This window comes from the organism of the source record quoted next, unplaced genomic scaffold, assembly GCF_019419815.1.
Source record: "Pyrus x bretschneideri cultivar Hongxiangsu unplaced genomic scaffold, Pyrus_bretschneideri_v1 Contig14, whole genome shotgun sequence".
Classification (NCBI taxonomy): domain Eukaryota; kingdom Viridiplantae; phylum Streptophyta; class Magnoliopsida; order Rosales; family Rosaceae; genus Pyrus; species Pyrus x bretschneideri.
Genome location: NW_025999435.1, coordinates 4,952,208 through 4,973,159, shown reverse-complemented (window position 1 = coordinate 4,973,159; position 20,952 = coordinate 4,952,208). Strand labels below are relative to the sequence as shown.

Below are 20,952 nucleotides of genomic sequence, written 5' to 3'. Positions count from 1 at the left end.
AACCCATCACATGCACTCCAAGTTAATAATCCATCACAGCAGAAGAAAGAAAGAAATAAAGAATGATTGAAAAAAAAAAAGAAAAAAAAAAGAAAAGAAAAAACAGAGCATTCAATTTGAGGTGCATCAACCATATCAAGTTGCCCTGTTCCTCCCTCCCCCTCCTCCAAAAACAAATTGAACGTGTAAAATCAATGGCAAAATACACACGTCAGCATTACATCATAACTAACCAAGGTAACTTTTTAAACACTCTGGAACTCAACAAGTTACTATCGTAAATAGTACTAATGCCTCTGTTTTACCATCTTCATAATTTCAACAGCCTCCCTTAATCTCCTTTCTGTAGCTTCTCTAGCAACGGCAACTTCTCTAGCAACTGTAACTCCCGGCATTCCTGCATTAAGATTAAGATGGTACTAATTAGAGCTTAACGATCGTTTAATTTAAGTTTCCGAAGAAAAAACGAGAGATTCTTTGCTTAAATCTGACCTCTTGTCATTGTTGCCAGCCTTCCTACTAAGTTCCTTAACAAGATTGTGTAGCCTTTTCAAAAGAGCGGGCGATTTACGCACAGCTTCAACGCCTTTACGGCTAGCACAAACCTTCTTTAGAAGTTCTGAAGCGGTGAAATAACCCTCTTCCTTGTTCCTGAAGTTAGGGTAAGTTATTAGCCGTTAAACCATTATAACAAACGTTCAATTTGGCAAATCATATTTGAAAGTATATGGCTTACGAACCTTACAAACTCGCATACAACAGTTTCTACAGATCCCGGACTGTCAATTAGCACTTCTACCAGGTGTGGATACCGGGCAAGGTTCCTTAGAGTTGAGAGCACGTGTTTTTGAACCTCCTGATCGTGTATACTTCGGGTGGCTGAGGCAAAAATCTTCAGCAATGTTTTAATAGCTCCTTCCTCCACGAGTTTTTCACAACATTTCTGAGAATGTGCAGTGGCCTTGTCTGCAAGTAGGATTATAACGTAAGTACACCATGCTAGGATTACATTTCATGTAGGAATAATGGAAAGACATGAGTTTAAAATCATGAACAAACCATGGAAATGTTATCGAATCTATTCTGCAATGTAAAATTAGCATAATGCATGCGAACTTGGATCAAGAAATGTTGGAAATGGAGTGTATCATACAATCACCGACAACTTACCCAAAGTAACACAAGTGTGAAGAATGCTGCTGATACTTTTCATTGTTTGACTATCACCTCTCTGATCTCTCTCTCAATCTCTCGACTTCCATCACAGACAGTGGAGGAGGAGCATTTGTCTCTCGACGTCGACTGTGCACCGATTCTCTTCCCCCCAAATCAGGTAAATTTTGGAATTAATTTAGGGTTTGAAATTTAGTTTAGGGTTGGAATTCTAGATTAGGGTTTGTGAAATTTAATTTAGGGTTGGAATTCTAGATTAGGGTTTAGGGGTTGAAATTTAATTTAGGGCTTGAAATTTAGGGTTTGAAATATACCTTACTGGTTAAAATTTAGGGGTTGAAACTTATTTCACCGTCTGTTTTTCACACAAATGTTTCTCCATACAACAGGTGCATTCTGAATTGAGGAAATGGCTTCAAGCAAACGTCAGTTCTGAAGTTGCTGCATCAACCCGGATTATTTATGGAGGTATCTTTTTATACCTTTACCGCATCATTTTGTTGTTTATCTGCTTGTACATCCCATCCTTTTCTCAATTACAACTTTGAAGCACCTAAAATATATTTATGTTGACTAATGTGTATTCCCCCCACCCCACCCTGCCAAGAGGAATAATATCTATAGAATTAATATAAGAGTCAGCTGACTTTCTGAAAAGTTGTATAACTCTCCCAATAATGAAGCATTATGACATTTTGTATACATGTTTCTTGTACCCTTGAGTATGGCCTTTCAAGTCTCAAGTCTCAATTCCTGTACCCTAAACCCTAAGATTGGATGCTTACTAACACACAATTTACCTGGACTTTGGTGAAAAAGCGAAAATCGAAAGGGCTAGAGGATAGGAATGATCTGTTGTACGGATGGAGGCTATCATCTGCAAATCATTTTGAGTCATAAATATATTTGTTCTCTTGCGAAGAATTCATTATGTCTTGTGTTTGAATTAAGGAGTCCACTCAGTTTTCATGTCTTGTGTACTTATGGGAAAGATAAGGAGTCAACTTATCTTTCTCTGTTCGCTTTCACAACAATTGGCTGAATCGGATAATTTTTTATTGCATGCATGTGGAGTAGAAATTGAATAGGCAGATGCTAATGCTATTGTGCACAGATTTGTACACAGATTGGCAGATTGGTTATATGTCAAATTTTAGTCCAACAGATTGGCATATTGGCTATATGTCAAATTTTCAATATAAAAGGTTGAATTTTAACCCAAAAGCGTAATATGTCAAATTTTAGTCCAAAAGCCCAAAATCATTTCGAGATTCCCAATTTGTCCCGAAAACCCAAAAATTTGGTTTGGGATCGGTATTGAAATTGGGATTCCCAAAAATTTCCGTTTGGGAATCGGAACAAGGGTTTTGGTTCGGTATCCCATACCGAACCACCCCTACATTTCACACACTTAACTTTACTTCTCACACATCACTTGTTAATTTATGTCATTTGATTACTTCAATTGATCGACAGCCGGGAAATAATAGATATCTGTGAAAAGTAAAAAGGAATGTTTGGATATCACCATCCAAAATTATCTTTGTATGTATTTTTTATTTGTCAAAAGATTTTTACATTAGGATAATATCAGGTAACCAAATTTTTAAACCAAATTTACAAATGTGTTACCAATAAAAAATAAACATTTTGATTTGATTCTTGATTTTTCAAGTATTGAGTTACGAATCAACTAGCCCTTCAGATTCCATGCTTGTTAGTAAACACACAAAAAGTTAAGAACTAGGTGAAAGCTTGAGTTGGTTCTCCCCCATAAACCTAAGATAAGGGGAACCTCCTGATACTCGTTGGTATAAACTTAATGTTGATGGTTCAAGATAAGTGCAGGTGGAGTTCTCTGCCAATTTGGGACAAGGAGATTTTATTGACAGAGGTGTTTGCTATTATCCTCTTGATACTTGATACAATTGTGAACAGATGCAAAACATTGATGAGTCAATTGGTTAGATGTGAGTTGAGCTGAAGCATGAAGCATGTTATCATGGAGCAGAATTGTGTTGTTCATCAGTTGCCAAATTGGAGTTTTAATATGGATCTCAGCAGCTTTGTCTTCAATAACCCCCCATGCGGCCTACCTAGATCGGATCAACTCTCATAGATGATTTTCTTGGCGTTGCTAAGCTACGTTTTGCTTGTACGGATGATTTATGTTAGGTTCTTCAAATGTCTTCATTTGAATGGAACTGTAGGATTTATCTTATGGAATAAATAAATATCAAACGATATTCCACCCACATGAGGATATGAACCTCCTAATTATCTATGTGATAATTAGATGAAAATCAAGAGATATTCATACTAGAATATACTTGGGATTTTCATAGGCTTTTCAGTTTTTGTACACTCTTCCCAACCACTATATAATGAGGCTTTGGGGAAGAGAGAAAATATAAGAAACACAAGCTTTTCCACAGTTCAAATATTCTAGTGAGGTCTTTAGAGCTATCACTTTCGGCTCCAGGTATTGGGAGGTGAAAACAAAGAGGCAACTTGACATATCGTAGCCAACCCAACAACTTGTGAGGTTCTAGACATGTACGGAGGGTCAGAGCAGTTGTTCGTGTTTGTAGGAGCGTGTTGAGATTCAAGCTTCCGCATAAAAGGTACAGACGTCCTTTCGAATTTATTTATAGTCTTCCAATAGTGGTATCAGAGCCGCGCACACACTCGTCGCATGAAAGCATGAGATATATATGAATATGCCATGTATGAAAACCTTGAAAGCATGAGATATATATATATATATATATATATATATATATATATATATGAATATGCCATGAATGCTTGTCTTTAAAATTTTTGTTTTTGCCATGCTTATTTTTTATGGGTTTTAAAGTTTGGATTATGTTATTTACATTCATATGAGACTATATTTAAAATTTGGTAAAGATAAACCAAGTGGTTAGAGAGATAATTGAAACCCTAGTTTCGTAATAGCATGAAAAACAAATTTTTTCAAGGTTTTTGCGACCTTTTTTTGTGTGCAGTTAGAGTTGTTTTTGGAATTCGCCAAATAAGACTAATTGTAGATGGTAATCTGATCTTTCTAACAACATAAAATACATATAAAACGGCTGCATAATCGCTAAGTTATGGCCTCTGTAAATAGGCCTCGCGAGAGTGAAAAATCTGGAAATTCCAGGCTTTTTGGAAGAAGATGATGAATAGTGGTTCATCTCTTCCACTCTCGGCCTAAGCAAGTACGAGTACAACGCTAGGCTTTTGTGGATGTTAGCTACACCATTGGATTCATCTAAGGGAGTTCAATCCAACAGAGGTCAAAAGAATGGCATCGGACCACCAGAAGGTGCGCCTATGTGACACATGCCATCCATAGCAAGTGGGTTTGCGCAATATTAAATTAATTATTAGAAAAATAATTAATTAATTTTGCACCGCAGCTTTAGGCGGCGCGTGGGCCGTGTTTTTGGGACACGACTAGCGAATGAATCATTGTGGTTCATTGACCTACGTAAGTGTATATTTATGTTTGGTATTATAGACATTTTTAATTTACTAAAATTTAGGAAACGTTCTTAATTTACCTTTAAAAAATATTCTCAACACATGCCAAGATTTTAAGAAAATCAAAAAGAGATAATGTCGATCAAATTTGCTCATGTTGATTGAGCATTTTAAATTAGAAACGAATATTCTTTAGGAGAATATTTAAAAAAAAAAATTACATAATTAATAAAAAATAATGAAATTGGACTGAGGTTCACTAACGGTCACCTTTTATTTGATGTGGTGTCTATGAAAAATCTTTAAGGAGACACTTTAGGTGTCAAAGAGGTTCGGTTTTTAAAAGCTTCACGCTGCCACCCTTCACCGGGATTTGACCTGGCCACACTTACGGAGGCCTACATGTCTAGCCCATTGTCTAAAAACCCTAATCGTTGTGCACTCAATTGGATGTTGCATGAAAAATGGATAAGCTTAAAACATAATGATGTTTAAATAAGATTTATTTCGAAAATAATTAGAAAATATGATCTTGACTCTTAGAATTGAATGGTAATTACGAGCGACTTAGCGGATTTTTCAATTTCAACCTAGGAAAAAAAAGTGAAATATTTTCTAATGAGTTTTTGAAATAAATAAATGTAGGATGTGTAATTAATAATGTCAAAATTATTTCACCCTTGTAGAAAGAAATGGCTACCAAAAATGTTGTTGCTGATTTGGCCAAAGGAGAAAAGCTGGTTGGAACCAACTATGATATTTGGCATAGGAAGATCCAATATCTTCTCAATGGAGCCTTTGGAGGCTTCGATGGATGAGCCTAATCTTGAGAGAGATGGAACCACTACGGCTCAGCATACGGCTAGAGTAAGGTTTTATGAATCTTGGTTTAAGAAAGATCGAAGTGCGCAATTTACTATGTTAAGTAGCATGCATAATGATCTTATTGGTGAGTATGAAGGCTACTCAACCGCCAAGGAGATATGGGACCAGCTGAAATTTTCTTTTGGTGGAACCTCAACTACTAGGTTAAGAAATCTAGTGTTAAAGTTTGAGGTTTATAGGATGGATCCTAAGCACTCTGTATCTGAACATCTTAGGAAGATGTCAAGCATGATATGAGATTTGAAAGTTGCTAGAAGTATCCTCATTGATGAACATTAAGTCCAAGCTGTGATTAGGTCCCTCCTAGACTTGTGGGATGCCCTTAAACAGATCATGACACACAATGATTAGATTAAGAACTTTCATGACATCTGGCGTCATGTTGAACTAGAAGGTGAGCGCTAAGTGACGACCCAGGGTACTGCCTCTTTGACTCAAAGTGGGTCCAAAAAGGGTAACCAATTCAAAGGAAAGGTAATCCCTAACCCTAATCTATCATTGTTTTTGTATGTTCGCATATACATGTTGCTCACACGTCCGACAATTGGATTGTAGACATAGGAACAACCAAGCATGTGACGCGAGATAAAAAGGGGTTCGAAAATTATCAATGTTTTCCAGCAAAGTCACACTGGGTGTACATGGGTAAAGGAAGTCGTACAAAAGCTTTGGGAGTTGGTTCATATCAACTTCAACTAAGCATTAGGTGTCAACTACCCCTGCATGATGTCTTGCACACCTCTGGAATGCAATTTAATTTACTTTCAGTTACTGTACTTTTATATGAAGGAAATTGTTTTTACTTAAGCCCATCTAAACTTGTGATCTATTTGAATCAAGTTGAAATTGGATGTGGTTCAATAAAGAACGATTTTGTTTGCTTGGATTTGATGGATTCTTGTTCTTCTACTTATTTAGTAACTGTTATTAAACACGTTAATTCTGAAACATGGCATGCTAGATTAGGGAAGATTGTAAAAGCTTTTCGCACTAATGGTGGATGCAAGTATTTGTATGACCAATTCAAGTTTTTTTTTCTTCTGAAAATAAGGGGATACACATACAACTTTTTGTTCCTTACATGCCACAACAAAATGGTGTTGCTGAAAGGAGAACAGAACTTTATTAGACATGGTCAGGCCTATGATGGCATAGGTAATCTCCCCATATCTTTCTGGGGTGATGCATTATTGACTGCGTCGTATATACTTAACCGTGTGCCTTCAAAGACGGTTCCCTCAACCCCATATGAACTTTGGAATGATGTAAAACCCAATTTGGGTAATTTGCATCCTCGGGGTTGTGCTAGATTTGTTCCAAATCAATCACATAAGTTTGGAAAGTTGGGTCCTAGAGCAAATAAACATATCTTTATAAGATATTGTGAAAACTCGAAATGTTATGTGATGTATGGTGAACATCCAGATTGAGGGAGAACCGAGATTGATTCACGTGATGTGGAATTCATAGAGAATGACTTCCCAAAACTTGACGATACTGTCCAATACCTTGATCTCCATGAATTGGAAAAAGATGAAGAACTTGTAACATCTTCAAGTGAAGAAGGGGAATTAATTTCCAATCTGATGGTCGCTAAATATGATGTAAGAGGACTTGATCCGAGTGGTAGTACATAACCCAGTGGGACTAATGTATCCAAAAATACTCAAGAGAATACGCTCAATGATGGGAGAGTACCCTCTGAAATTCAAGGTCACAGAGTTCAAAGAAGCAAGAGAGGCCACATTCCTAAACGTCATTTTGAGGTTGATGGGGAGGCCTACTTTTGGATACCTTCAGAGGAAGATGAACCTTCTTCTTACAAAGAAGTGTTGTCTTCAACGGCCAAAGAAAAGTGGATAACTACAATGGAGGAAGAGATGAGCTCCATGGACAAAAATACTGTTTGGGAGTTAGTTGACTTTTCGCTTGGGCATAAAACCATTGGAAACAATTGGGTTTTAAAAATCAAATGCAAGGCGGATGGTTCAATTAACAAATATAACGCATGCCTTGTGGCGAAAGGATACACTCAGCAATTAGGAGTAAACTATGAAGAGACATTCTCCCCTGTGGTGAGGTTTGCCTTTATTGACCTCATTTTAGCTATTGTTGCTCAACTAGATTTGGAACTTTACCAAATGGATGTTAAGACATCATTTCTCAATTGAGAACTAAACGAGGAGATATACATGGATTAACCTCTAGGCTTCGAGGCCAAGGGACAAGAGTGCAAAGTTTGCCGCCAAAAACGTTCCATATATGACCTCAAGCAAGCGTCTAGACAGTGGAACATTAGATTCCATAATTCAATCACTTCATCTGGTTTTGAGATGATTGAGGAAGACCAATGTGTGTATCTTAAGAAATCTGGGAAAAGTATTCTCATACTTTCTCTGTATATTGACGACATCCTAATAGCAGGAAATGACAAAACCTCTATAGAAACCACGAAAGCGTGGTTGTCATCCCATTTTGAGATGACAGATATGGGTGAAGCACATTATGTGCTTAGAGTTAAGATCACGAGAGATCGCTCAAGGAACTTCTAAGTTTGTCTCAAGAGACTTACATTAAGAAGGTACTTGAACAATTTAAGATTGAGAACTCCAAACCTATAGACACTTCTATGGAAAGATGCGCGATATTGTCCTTAGAACAGTGTCCAAAGACTAAGAAAGAGAAAAAAAACAAATGGCAAACATCCCCTATGCCTCTGCAAGAGGAAGTCTGATGTACGTGATGCTTTGCACGCGTCCAGACATTTGCCATGTCGTGGGCATAGTAAGCCACTATTAAAGTAATCCTAGACAAGCTCATTAGCAAGCCGTCAAGAGGATTATGAGATACCTGCAAGGAACAAAAGATTTAACCCTATGTTACCAAGGATGGGATCTAAAGTTGAAAGGATATAGTGATGCAAACTTAGCAAGTGATAGAGATGAACGCAAGTCCACCTCAGGTTATGCTTTTGTCCTTGGAAGTGGAATTGTTTCTTGGTGTAGCAAAAAGCAAACTTGTATTGCTCTGTCCACAATGGAGTTAGAATATGTTGCCATTGGATTAGCTGTTCAAGAAGCTGTTTGGCTTAGGAGGTTTAAACGACGGATGGGAGTTACGGCTTATGCTCAAGAATTTGTACTTGTTTACTGTGTTAGTACTTCAGCCTTGGCATACACTAAAGATCCTAAGTATCATGGCAAATCTAAGCACATAGATACATGATATCATTTCTTTAGGAACAAGGTTACCAAGGGTGAAGTAGTGTTGAAACATATCTCGACCAGCAATTATGAGTAAACCCATAATTAGAAACTCGTTTTTGACTCATGTAAAGAATATAGGTTTATGGAGGGTTAGATGTGTTTTTCTTTGTATTTGACATTATTATTGAATAAAAAGGCATTGAAGTTTTTCATTTCATATTTATTTTTGAAATGATTGTTTACACATCTTAACAAGTGTCACCAAGCTAGAATCGATTTTTCACACGAATGATTCACCCTAGCGCTGAGATAGCGAGTAAGATGAGACATTTGTGTCCTCGATCCATTGGACTGGGAGACCGGACACGTGTATGTTAAACGTACCAATACACACAAGGTAAACGTCGCCTTAGAAATGTCTAAGATGAGACTTAACAGAAGTTGAACATGAGATTTGTTTCATGTTGAAGCTTGTAAAGCTAGATATGAGTATCTAGGTGGGCGCCAAGAAGGGGACTAGGCTAGAAGACTCAAGTTAGGCGCTTGTGTAGCGACTAGACTAAGATTCGTATGGTGTATGTCCAATGGACATATGATAGGCTCATTGAAATGAGGATACACCATAGCATACAAATCATACTGTATGTGCTATAACTGACTGATAGTGGGAGTGATGAATTGATCCTTGTTTTAATCACTGTGTGAACCACAAGGAATCTATACAATTCCACCCTTATGCCCTTTGAACTAAAGTCTACGTTAGAAAGATGAGGTATAATGATCGCTAATTTAACATGTTTATCTAAGATGGTCAAGTTAGCTATTGTCCCAAGAGGCATGTTTAGGCAAGCAGTTAAATCAAATTAGACTAACATGAGAGCTTAAGGAAGACAGTTTGAAGATAACACCACGTCATGTGATTCATTAGATGCGTGGCGTCTTTTGATATTTGTTATCAAACATAAGATATGGATGCATGATACTTGTAAGACATGACATTGTTTTTAGCAGGGGATAAATAATGTCAAGTCTGGTATGTGACGAACAGTCTGGGGCATAAAGCGATGAACTTCCAAGTGATGCACTATTGTTAGTTTAGTGATAGCTTAATGGCAATGCTCCTGGTTATGTAAATTCGTTCTTGCGAGGTCGTGCGTCCCATTTCCTGTATGAGGAGATAGACTAGAATGGATGTGAACTAAGTGTGTTGATTGAGACTATGCCACAACCTATGTGGGTGAGTGGGAGATGTAGGATTTATCTTATGGGATAAATAAATATCAAAGGATATTCCACCCACATGAGGATATTAACCTTCTAATTATCTATGTGATAATTAGATGAAAATCAAGAGATATTCATATTAGAATATACTTGGGATTTTCATGGGCTTTTCAGTCTTTGTACACTCTTCCCAACCATTATATAAGGAGGCTTTGGGGAAGAGAGAAAATATAAGAAACACAAGCTTTTCCACAATTCAAATATTTTAGTTAGGTCTTTAGAGCTACCACTTTCGGCTCTAGGTCTTGGGAGGCGAAAAAGGTACACACGTCCTTTCGAATTTATTTATAGTCTTCCAACAGGAACTAAGATTAAAATGGAATGACACCAAAACACAATTGCAAAATATAGAGTTGGAAGATAAAACAGGAACAACTGATCAATTTCCTTCTCTCGGTACTTCTTACTCACTAAAACCACACACACACACACACACAAAACCACTTCCTCATCCGACACAAAGGCATAAGCTAAATTGTCAATGTGTATGTAATCATCAACAACTCGTTATGTAAACCCATTATGTAAACGTAACACCCTTGTATATGTAATCTCAATTTAAGACGTTTGACCCCTCCCCAACTTTCTTAGTAGCTAAACAAAATCTTTCAAATGTGTTTTTGCAGTTAAGCTTTTATACCAAAACCAGACCTTTTCTGGTGTAACAAGTAATGTCACCTAACCATTCCCATCCAGATGAAATTCATAAAAGAGTGCAAAAGAAAATTGAGCATTTGCTACCCCTAAAAGTGCCTTCATTTCGCTGCTGGATTGTTCCTAGTACTTTTTTTGTACCCGAGAAATGCAAGGACAAAAAAGGCTGTAAATGTAACCGCATCAAACAGACCATAATCGAGAACATCTGCCAACCCAAGTTTTGCAAGTTTTGAACTCATTTTAGCGGAATTTGCCTGATGAAAAATGTCGAATTATGAAGAGGATTATGAAGAGGAAAATCCAATTTATACGACTAGGAGGTTCATATTCTTGTGCATCCAAGAAATTAACAATTCACTTAAAAGGAGAAGTAATATCAGTAAAAGTGTTGAAAATTTGTATATTCATGTGAAAGCAAAGGGAGACATTAGAAAAAGTAGGGCAGAAGCCTTCTACGAACGAAATTCTGGAGATTAACATTCCAAGGACTGCATAGAGTTCCCAAACAACGACTTAGTTAAACGAACTCTTTGATATTCCAATCTGATTTCTTGGTACAACTTACACTTTCTACAAACACGAATTCCTTCTATATGTACTTGATCAATCACCTGTTCCTAAACATTCAGTTTGATACGAAAATTGTCTCTATGCATACATGTATCATTAAGTTCACTCATTATTCATACAATATATCACCAACATTCAACTCACACCTCCAATTAATTAATCTTGCATTCACCAATGTGTTAAGCTTTACGGGAATACAATGTGAGAGGAGGGGATGAAAAGAGGAGGGGAGAGAATCCTACTCCTTGATTTAGAGAGCCAAAGCAACCCAGATAGACAGCCCGCTCAAAACAACCCGACCCGCATTCAAACCCGAAGCAGACGATTCATCGCTTGATGGACCCTAGGCAGCACTATCCGGTGACAGACTTGCCGGTGCCGGAATCGTTGGGCTACCGCTTGATGGGAACATTCCCGGGGATCCTGCCGGTGTTGCAGAACTCGAAGGAATGCCCACTGTTAATGATGGGGTCGCTGCAATCGCCACCCATCATTTCTTAGCATCTGCAATCAATAAGATATTTAGTATGTGAACTTGGTAGAATAGATACATTTGAAATCAAGCGAAACATTCCAGTCAGAACCTTAAAACTTAGAATCTTACGAAACATGCAAAACAGCTTCATGACAAGACAAAATTGAAGCAACGGGATCATAACCATCTCTAAGAGCAGTGTTGCAGTATCCAGCTGTACGTAAGTTCAGCAGGCTGTGCTATCGTCTGGTACCACCAATATATTCCACCAATTTTAGCGGCCAATAGAATAGAAGTTTGCTTATTTTCTTGATATTTCTTCAGACTGTTAACTGCCTTTGCAAGAATATCATCTGCATGATGGAGCGACCTACCACTGTACCATTCATACAACGAGTCAAGCCATGTATTGCATGATAGGGAATTTAGTGCAGTTTCTTAATTGTCCATAGTTTAATTTTCCACTTATGCTCCATAATTGTCCCTAATTTACTAACCAGCACATAGTATGTTGGTTCGGAGACTGCACTGTCCCAAATAGTTCAACTTGTTGAAGCTCCGCAGCTTGCCAGAGCACTTGTTCAAAAACTAGCTGACCAGAGTCAAAGCTGTTTATTCCAACAGTGAGTTTTTTTGTTTAATCATCAAACTTTCTATATCGCATTCCTGCTTCCTATAAGATAAATTAATGAGTACCTTTTTTTAGCGGGTGAAGTTTTTTTTCCCGTCATACTTTCACCAAAAGCAAACTAAAACTGAAAATTGGATATGGACAAGTATTCAATGCACTTAGCTGCATCTGACTGTCAGCAGGAGATCTTTTTCTTAATGAAAATGCCATTCTTGATTTAAAAGCTATATTCTAGGGGTTGCTTTTCTTCTTTTCGTCATTTAAGGTTTCTCGTCATTTCATTTCCTTTATATATATTTGGCTTCTTTCCTATTCTTTTGCTTAGTTTTCCGCTTTTGAGCTTTTTATCCAATAACTTTCGAGCTTTTTCTTTCCCAAAAATCATATTTTGTTTTAAAGTTGAATTTTGTTGCGTGACAAATTGGGTAAATGGTAGCTGGAGGCAAAGTACACCGCGTTCTATGACAATTTTTCAATTGCATAATCAATTACTTTTTCTTACATCAAGTTGTCATTGTAGCATCTTTGACATGGCTTGGATGGTTCATCCCTGGAGAATTTGGTCTTTTCCTCGAAAACTGGATGCCAAAAGGCACGGATAAATTTGAGCTGGCATTACAGTTCAGCATCTTAGCGTCAGCAGTTGCTTGCCCTTGCGCCTTGGGACTAGCAACTCCTACAGCAATAATGGTTGCAACAGAGAACGGTGCTTCGCAAGTGTTCTTATCAAGGGTGGAAATGTACTCGAAAAGGCTTATAAGGTAAGACCACCTTATCATTGGAAACAAATTTCTTTTTTAATTTAGAATCTGGTTTTCATGCATTTTATTTTCATGTTGTTTTTGCTGGTGTGTTTAGTTGCTTCATTATACTTGTTCCTACTTACTTTTCCTTCCGAGGATGTAGAAAACCTGTTTGTTTTGGTATTAGTGAAAAACAATTACTGATTAGATACTATCTATATTTGTCTTGAGGATGCAACTGTAGTTTTTTTCCTTGTCTTTCCTCCGTTACAAAGTTGCTCTCCTCGTAATATTGGTCTGGTCATTTCATATTATCACCTATGCTACCAACATATATTATGTTGATGTTCCGTATTATAACAAGTTATGCACTTCATTTCTGACCAGTAAAACGCTCTGCCTCCCTTCTGTCAACGTTTAGGCTCTTGACATAAAACTAAATGCAATCTATGTCATTGGGTATGGATGATGTTCTTTCTGCATATATTGGGATTGAACATGCAATTAATATTTCACAGTTAGAATCTGTCCCACTGATGACAACTTCCACATGACCCTTTGGTTCTTGACGATTGATGCCTGTATGCACCTTGTCCATGTCACCAAGCCATACGAGCCAAGTTTTAAATACCCATTTCTTTTAGATGACAACTCCCTTTTATAACAAGGCTTATAATTGTTTCGTTCTTTTTGGTTTCTTCTTTCGTTCCAAAATTAAAAGTTGAACAAATGGGTATGGACATTTACGGACGTGTTTGATCCTTGCAGGTGAAAACAGTTGTTTTTGATAAAACAGGGACTCTTCTCCAACTAGTATAAAAGTTTGGATCAACCAAACGTGCGATGGAGACCAAGGACTTTGGGGTGCACACAGGAGGTAACGTTAGTGGAAGTGTTGGTGACAAAATGGTTTTGGTTGGGAACAAGAGGCTCATGCAGGAAAACAATGTCGAGGTTGGTCCCGAGGTTGACAAGTATGTTTCAGAACATGAGAATCTGGTTCGAACGTGTGTGTACGTTCATTGCCATAATAATCAGTGGCGAAGCCAGAATAAGTGAGGGGAGGAGAGAAATTTAAAAGCGTAAATAAAAAAAAAATACGCAACCAAATCCTTTTACATGTTAGACAATATTATTGTCATTTATAATGTATCAATACAAAGAAATATAGTTACAATTCTGCGGGCAAGATTTCAAATCATAAAAATGTGGCATGATAAGTTCATTATTAATAAAAGCAAAAACGTCTCTTTCAATATATAAAAAACCAAGCTACCACTCAACAATGGATTTCCATTTTGCTGTGCAGTGGTGTTTTAGAATATTTATAACACTGTTTCTTATAGTTTTGTTCCATTATGTAACTGTATAATGAAAAAATAATAATAATAATCTTCCATTACGTAACTGTATATTGAATAATAATAATAATAATAATAATCTTAGACTCTTAATATTATAGTATACTCTACTATATGACTAATAACTAATTAAACTAACAATTTAATTAATCAATATCAATAATCACATAAATTATTTATAATCATATAAGCTATTCAATAATCATTAATTCAATTCATCAATAATAAACCATTTCATTCATGATTATAATTCATATCAATAATTAATAATTAATACCATGAGCTATAATTCCATATCAATTAAACACAATTTAATATTAAATTATCAATTAGGAATTTAAATTTAAAAAAAAACTAAAAATTTAACTTAAAAATTGGCTTTAAAATCCGGCTGAGCAGCTTCTTGGTTTGAACTGGAAGCCGCTGGCTAAGGCTTGGCTTGAAGGTTGGAAAGGAAGGGGGTAATCTGGCCAAAATAACAGATTTGGGTGAGGGGATTGGGAATTTGGGACCGAGTATTATTCTCTCTCCTTCTAATCTCTTTCCCCTTCCATCTCATCCTATTTAAATGATTGCGATTACGCCACATCTACATCTACATCTTGTTTTAGATTTTTTATATAGAGACTAAGACAAAAAGAAATATATGAGAGGAGGGGATGTAAATGGATGATAATAGGAGCGGAGAAAATCCTACTCCATTTAGAACTGGGAGAATGAAGCATTAATGGGGCCGAGTGGTCCCCATATTGTATTATACATTTTTTCATTGAAAAAACCACGCTGGGGTTAATGGGGCGGTCCCCATATTGTGTTATATAGTTTTTTTTTCATTAAATCAAATGACGCCGTGTCTTCCTTTCGCTTTGGGCTTGAACATTTCAGAAAAAAGAGCCACCACGCGCAGCAGCAGAAGAAAAAATAACACTCACCTGGAGACTTTCCAATGGATTAGAGGGGCGGCTACTCGCTCATGGGTTTCATTTCTGGCGAGAGGAGGGGCGGCTGCCCCTCCTTGCTCCTATGTAGCTTCACCACTGATAATAATTACGTATCAAATTTGTCATCAAGGGAGTTGAACTTAAAGCCTCTTATCTACAAATAGAGAGGAATGTCATTTGACCATAGTTCTAGTGACTACCATGTTTATACAAATTTACACGCCGTTTGCTAACCATTTTATTTTCAGTTTTCATTTATTAAAGAAAATTGTAAACTTCTTTGGTAACTACTTTCTTGAGTTTTCAAAATTTAGCCTTTAGTTTTCAGTTTTCATTTTTTAGGAAACTGAAAGTACTTAGAAAAAAAGTTTCAGTTTTCAAAAAAAATAAAAGCCGAAAGAAAAAAACTAAAAACGAAATGATTATCAAAAGGCTCCTTAATTACAAAGAAAGTAAGAAATTGTAATAAACTTTTTAAGTGAAGATCACAATTCTCTGTTGTTTGTTTTGATCGAGTGTGAACTGAAGACTACAATTCCACATTTGGGCATCTCCAGCTGTGCAGCACAAACTACCAATATTGTTAAATTTCAATGATGATGTTTCACCAAAAGTAAAGGTGAATGAAGATGACATCCTTACCGCTGATTGCTCCCTTCCAAGTTGCAACTGGGTTGGTGTTACTTATGGTGTACGCCACCTTCTTGTCATGCCCTTGAATCTCACTTACATCGGTCTCACTGCAATCACCGTTCTCCCTCACCTAGCTAAGCTATCAGCACAAAATGAAGGCTTATTTTTAGCCGCACCTCCTTAAATTTGATTTTGATCTCATTTTGCCCTTATTGCTTACGATTTTGATTTCATTTTGCCTCTATAGCTGAACAATAAGAAAAAAATGATTGGTGTTGTTATATGTAAAAATTCCAAATTACAAGTCTTCTAGTCTAAGTTTCGTCACTTCGACGTAGAAGCTGGGCAAGTCGAAGTCGTACACAAGTCTTGGTAAGACCAACTTGTTTCCCTTTTTATGTGATTGTAATGAGTTCAAGTTTTCTATCGAATTAAAACCAAAAGACGAAAACTACTACAATTAAGGAGAGCATATATATACTACGTATGGAGACAAGTCGTTTCCTACTGCTGAGAATGTTGTTGATGATACATTACTTGTGTTGTATCAATATGATGATTATGGCTAATTACTTAAGTGTGTGCATTAGGAATAGCTCATACCATTTTCAGCACAGATCAGTCAGTGCTTCTTGCTCTCAAAGCTCATATCACTAGTGACCTTCAAACATCTTGACCGCCAACTGGTCGTCTGCCTCCAATTCCAACATTTGCAACTGGATTGGCTTTAGCTGTGGTGCTCGCCACCACAAAGTCAGGGCCTTAAATATTTAAATAATAGAAAATGATGTAAAATCGACAATGTGTGTATAGTGGAATAAATAAAACAAGACACAAAATTTACGAGGTTCCTCTACAGTCAGTGTGACTGGAGTACGTCCTCGGGCAGCAATAGTGTTTTCATTATAATTTGGAATAATAGGAGTACAAAGATAACTCTATTTATTCCCTCCTCTCCTCTTCCTCTCTTTCTCTTCCCTCATCTCTTTTTCTCTGTGCTCTATATTGAAAGCATACGGAGTGCTCTATTTATAGAGCAACTCCAAGTACACATCTTTAACAATATAATCTTTCTTCATCTCCCAAGTCAAGATTAATTTTATGGGCATTGAAAATCTACCCAATGTCTTCAGTTTCTATGTGGGCATTCATTACCCACTAGACTTTTCAACACTCCCCCTTGGATGCCCACATATCAACATGAGTTGCCTCGTTAAGATCTTGATCTATTTTTGGATGCTCCCCCTTGAGGAGTATCTCCCCCTGATTTCAAATTATTTAGGTTGATCATTGATCCTGCTGCTTTAGTCTTTTAGCGGTGATAGTTGTCGAATGAGGTGTTTCACTTGTTAACTTTCCACAAACTTGCTCTTGAACTGGGTTGAAGGGCCTTCTGCTAGACTTCCTCCAAAGGTCTGAATTTACCTATTTTATCTGAAGCTGAATTTGATTCAAGGGTGGTGGACCCTTGATCTTGAATCGGACTTGTGATTTCTTCAAAGGCCGTCTAGGCTTTTTCTTGAATGAAATTGGACCATGAGGAGTTTCATGTGACAAGTGATCTTAGACCTTGTCAGGGATGAACTAACATATGTTTGTTGTGCTTGTTTCCACATGCTTCAATGTATCATTTTCACTTGCCTTACTTGCTCCCCTTGCAGAAATGGTATTTTCCTTATGCAGGTTTGGCATCTTCTCTTGTAATATTTGCTCATTGATGCAGGAGTTAAATGCAAACCTTGCATTTGAATGGACCATCACTTCTTGGTGGCAGCGAAAGTTTGAGTGGGGGTTCCGACATATTGCTTTCTTTGTCCTTGTCTTGGCAGGTAAGAACAAGGGCAAAGGAAAGGACAGGGAGATTGCATGATATAAGATACTCTTGCTCTCGTCCCTGATGATATGAGATACTCTTACTCTGGTGTGACTTGTTTGTAGAGGTATTCTCGAAGAGGAAGAAAACTGAGTATTTCGAGATACATTGTGAAAGATGCATTCTCGGAGATGAGGAAGAGTTAGATATTTTTCAGTTCTGCCTTGCCATGGAGGACAGAGGTTGACATATATATGGATTTCCCAATAGCAGGTAGTAGTGATGTGCCTTTACTCTTGTCAACAACTGTGGCGTAATTAGAACAGTAAGATTCACGCGTTTTCAACTTTATCAGAGATCTTTGACAAAGTTGTACGTGATATCCAAGAGCTGAGATTGCGTCTGAGAAATGTTGACAGACGTCATGCAGGGAAATCCAACTTTTGAAATTCGAAAATCGATGTCTCTTCGATTTTTGAATAAGTGGTCCTATTGCCACTCCTTTTATAGAGATATCAATTTTGTTCAGAAACACTCAGAAAATTGTTGCCTGCAGAAATTTCCCTTTCTTGCACTTCTGAGATTTTATCTGACTTCCTTCATCATTTCTGAAAATGGCTTGCCCATCTAACATTTGGTTAGATTTGAGTCTCAAGATTGATACAGACGAGCAGCGTCAAGATAACATATGGCGCCCGTCCTTCTCATCTTCTAATGGTCCTCTTACGGTTGGGGACTCTGTGATGAAGAATAACATAACCGATACAGTGGTAGCCAGGAATCTTCTCACTCCAAAGGACAACAGAATCCTTTCAAACCGGTCTGATGAGGCGGCTGTTCAAGACTCATTGGCTCTCAGTGTTCAATGTACGGGCTCTGTATCCAATATGGGTCAGCGCTTACTTGCTTGAACTCACCAAGTTGACTCATTAATGGCTGAGGTGGCAAGTCTTAAACAAGAGATTAGAGGGCTCAAGCATAAGAATAGAGTGTTACACATGCTTGCAAATAATTACTCTACAAGCATGAAAAGAAAGCCCGACCAGCTACTAGAATCCGAAGGTCGGACTCAAAATGACAATCGGGACTTCGAGTCTTTATTCCAAAGACATCCATTGTCTTAGCTATCTGGAGTTCCACCAAGTATTGAGACTCCAAATAATCAACTTCTGGTGTCTTCCCCTTCTGGGGTACTTCCGAGTACTGAGGCTTCACATGAGTAACCTTTGTGAAGGTTCCCTTCTGTTTGTTTATTTTAACTCATGTGTATGTAATTTCTCGGAGATATTAATATATAAGCTTTATTTCATTCAGTGTATTGTGTTAAATACAATAAAGCATATATTTCACTAAGATGTGGTACTTCTAGACCAAATATCAATTTATCTTTACCCTCGCGAAGATAAATGAACATTCTTAGTGTCTAAATCATTTGAGTATTCAACTCATAATCTTCAATCCATATGATTCTTTAATGTCATAAACATCATGGATAAGATTCGTGTTGGCATATTGTTCGATTCTGCAGTTCGAGACAATATTTCTCTCAATCACTTTATAATCTTTCTTGACTCTTCAGGAGTCCCAATTTAATATCATCAACTCTTGCAAGAGATTTTAGTATGTTGCAACAATACCATAATGAAAGTACTCACTAAGGCAATTTATACCATCCATTGGTATTGAGTACATATTTTATGTTTTACCCTTCGGGGGCTTTCTTCAAGCAATTTGAATCCTTCAGGGATTTTCTACAGTTCATGACACATTTTTCTTTAGAATTTATATAGAGCAATTCGCTTCCATGTATATTTGAGGGATTTACTTATGGAGATATGATGTGGGCGACTCATAACCCTTCGTATATAATTCTCCATTTATACAAACTTGTTTCCAACCTTGTGTCATATCATGTGAGTGTATTTCACGGTATTACAAATGCACATATGTAACCTTCTAGGTTCAACATCTTTTGGCTATTTGTATTGTATCCAAGTATATAGGTCTATTTTTCCACGTTCTTACAAAATTGTAATGGATTTGCCTTTATCCATTTTGGCCCATAATTTTGTTGATGGAAAAAGAACGGGACTCAATATCACCACAGCTCATTGATGAATTTAGTAGCTACTTGTAAAAACCAAAATTACAATTGGTTATCATCAATCTGTGATCTCATATTCTCATGTGCATGCGCATGCATAAAAGCTTTTCATTTCTTTTGGGATATCCATTGCCTCTTCAAGGGCATTATAGAGCTTGGATTTTAATCTCCACTTCGAGAGTTGAGTCATTGGAACCTATACGTCTATCATGCTTCATGCATGAGACATCAATATTCTCATGTCCGCGGATTGACCTTTTCGGGACAAGTATCTTTGCGGCAACTGTCATGCGTCTGGCATGCGACAGTTATGCTTCGAGAATGCAATAGTTCAGTAATGCCATATTCTTCTTCTTTCGAAGGACTAAACCTTTTGAGTTTAAGGGTCTGCCACGCTTCAGGCGTGCAACAGATAAATCATTTGTTGTCATATTATTTTGTCCAACAGGGACATTAATTCTTGTAGGCACATTTGCAACAAGTATATGTGATTTTATCACTTTCGTTGCATCATTAAATGCATCTGGCATTTGATTTGCATATCGTTGCATCATTCAATTATTCTCACTTCGTTTGTATATTGATTGCTTCATGAATCAAAATAAGACAAATTCTCTTCGTTCTTCTGGAACGGATTTTTTTTTTCTCATCATTCTTCTGGAATGATATTTGTTCATCGTTCTTCTGAAACGAAGTTATTTTCTCCCCCTAACGGCGGGAAAATTGTCTTATCAAAATGATAGTCCACAAACCACGCGGTAAATATATCCCCAGTCAAGGGTTTTAAATATTGAATGATAGATGATGTTTAACATCAATGCCTATTCCGCAATGATGCTTCATTTCAGTATGTTGTGGCAGTGCAATAGGCACATAGATAACACAACCAAAAACTTGTAAATGTATAATGTTTGGCTGGTTTCCAAACACGAGTTGTACTGAGAAGTATTGATGGTTATCAACAAGTCTCAACCAAATCAATAATGC

General features: G+C 37.1%; 1 protein-coding gene across 1 annotated transcript; it reads right to left on the bottom strand.

The window, feature by feature from the left end:
- Nucleotides 1–414: 414 nt before the first annotated feature.
- Nucleotides 415–1,213, bottom strand: LOC125475150. Its single transcript, XM_048579518.1, has 3 exons — nt 1,171–1,213; nt 741–966; nt 415–651 (listed from the first exon to the last, which is right to left on the bottom strand). The coding sequence occupies exons 1-3, from the start codon at nt 1,211–1,213 to the stop codon at nt 447–449; spliced, it is 474 nt and encodes a 157-aa protein (XP_048435475.1). The 3' UTR covers nt 415–446.
- Nucleotides 1,214–20,952: the final 19,739 nt, after the last annotated feature.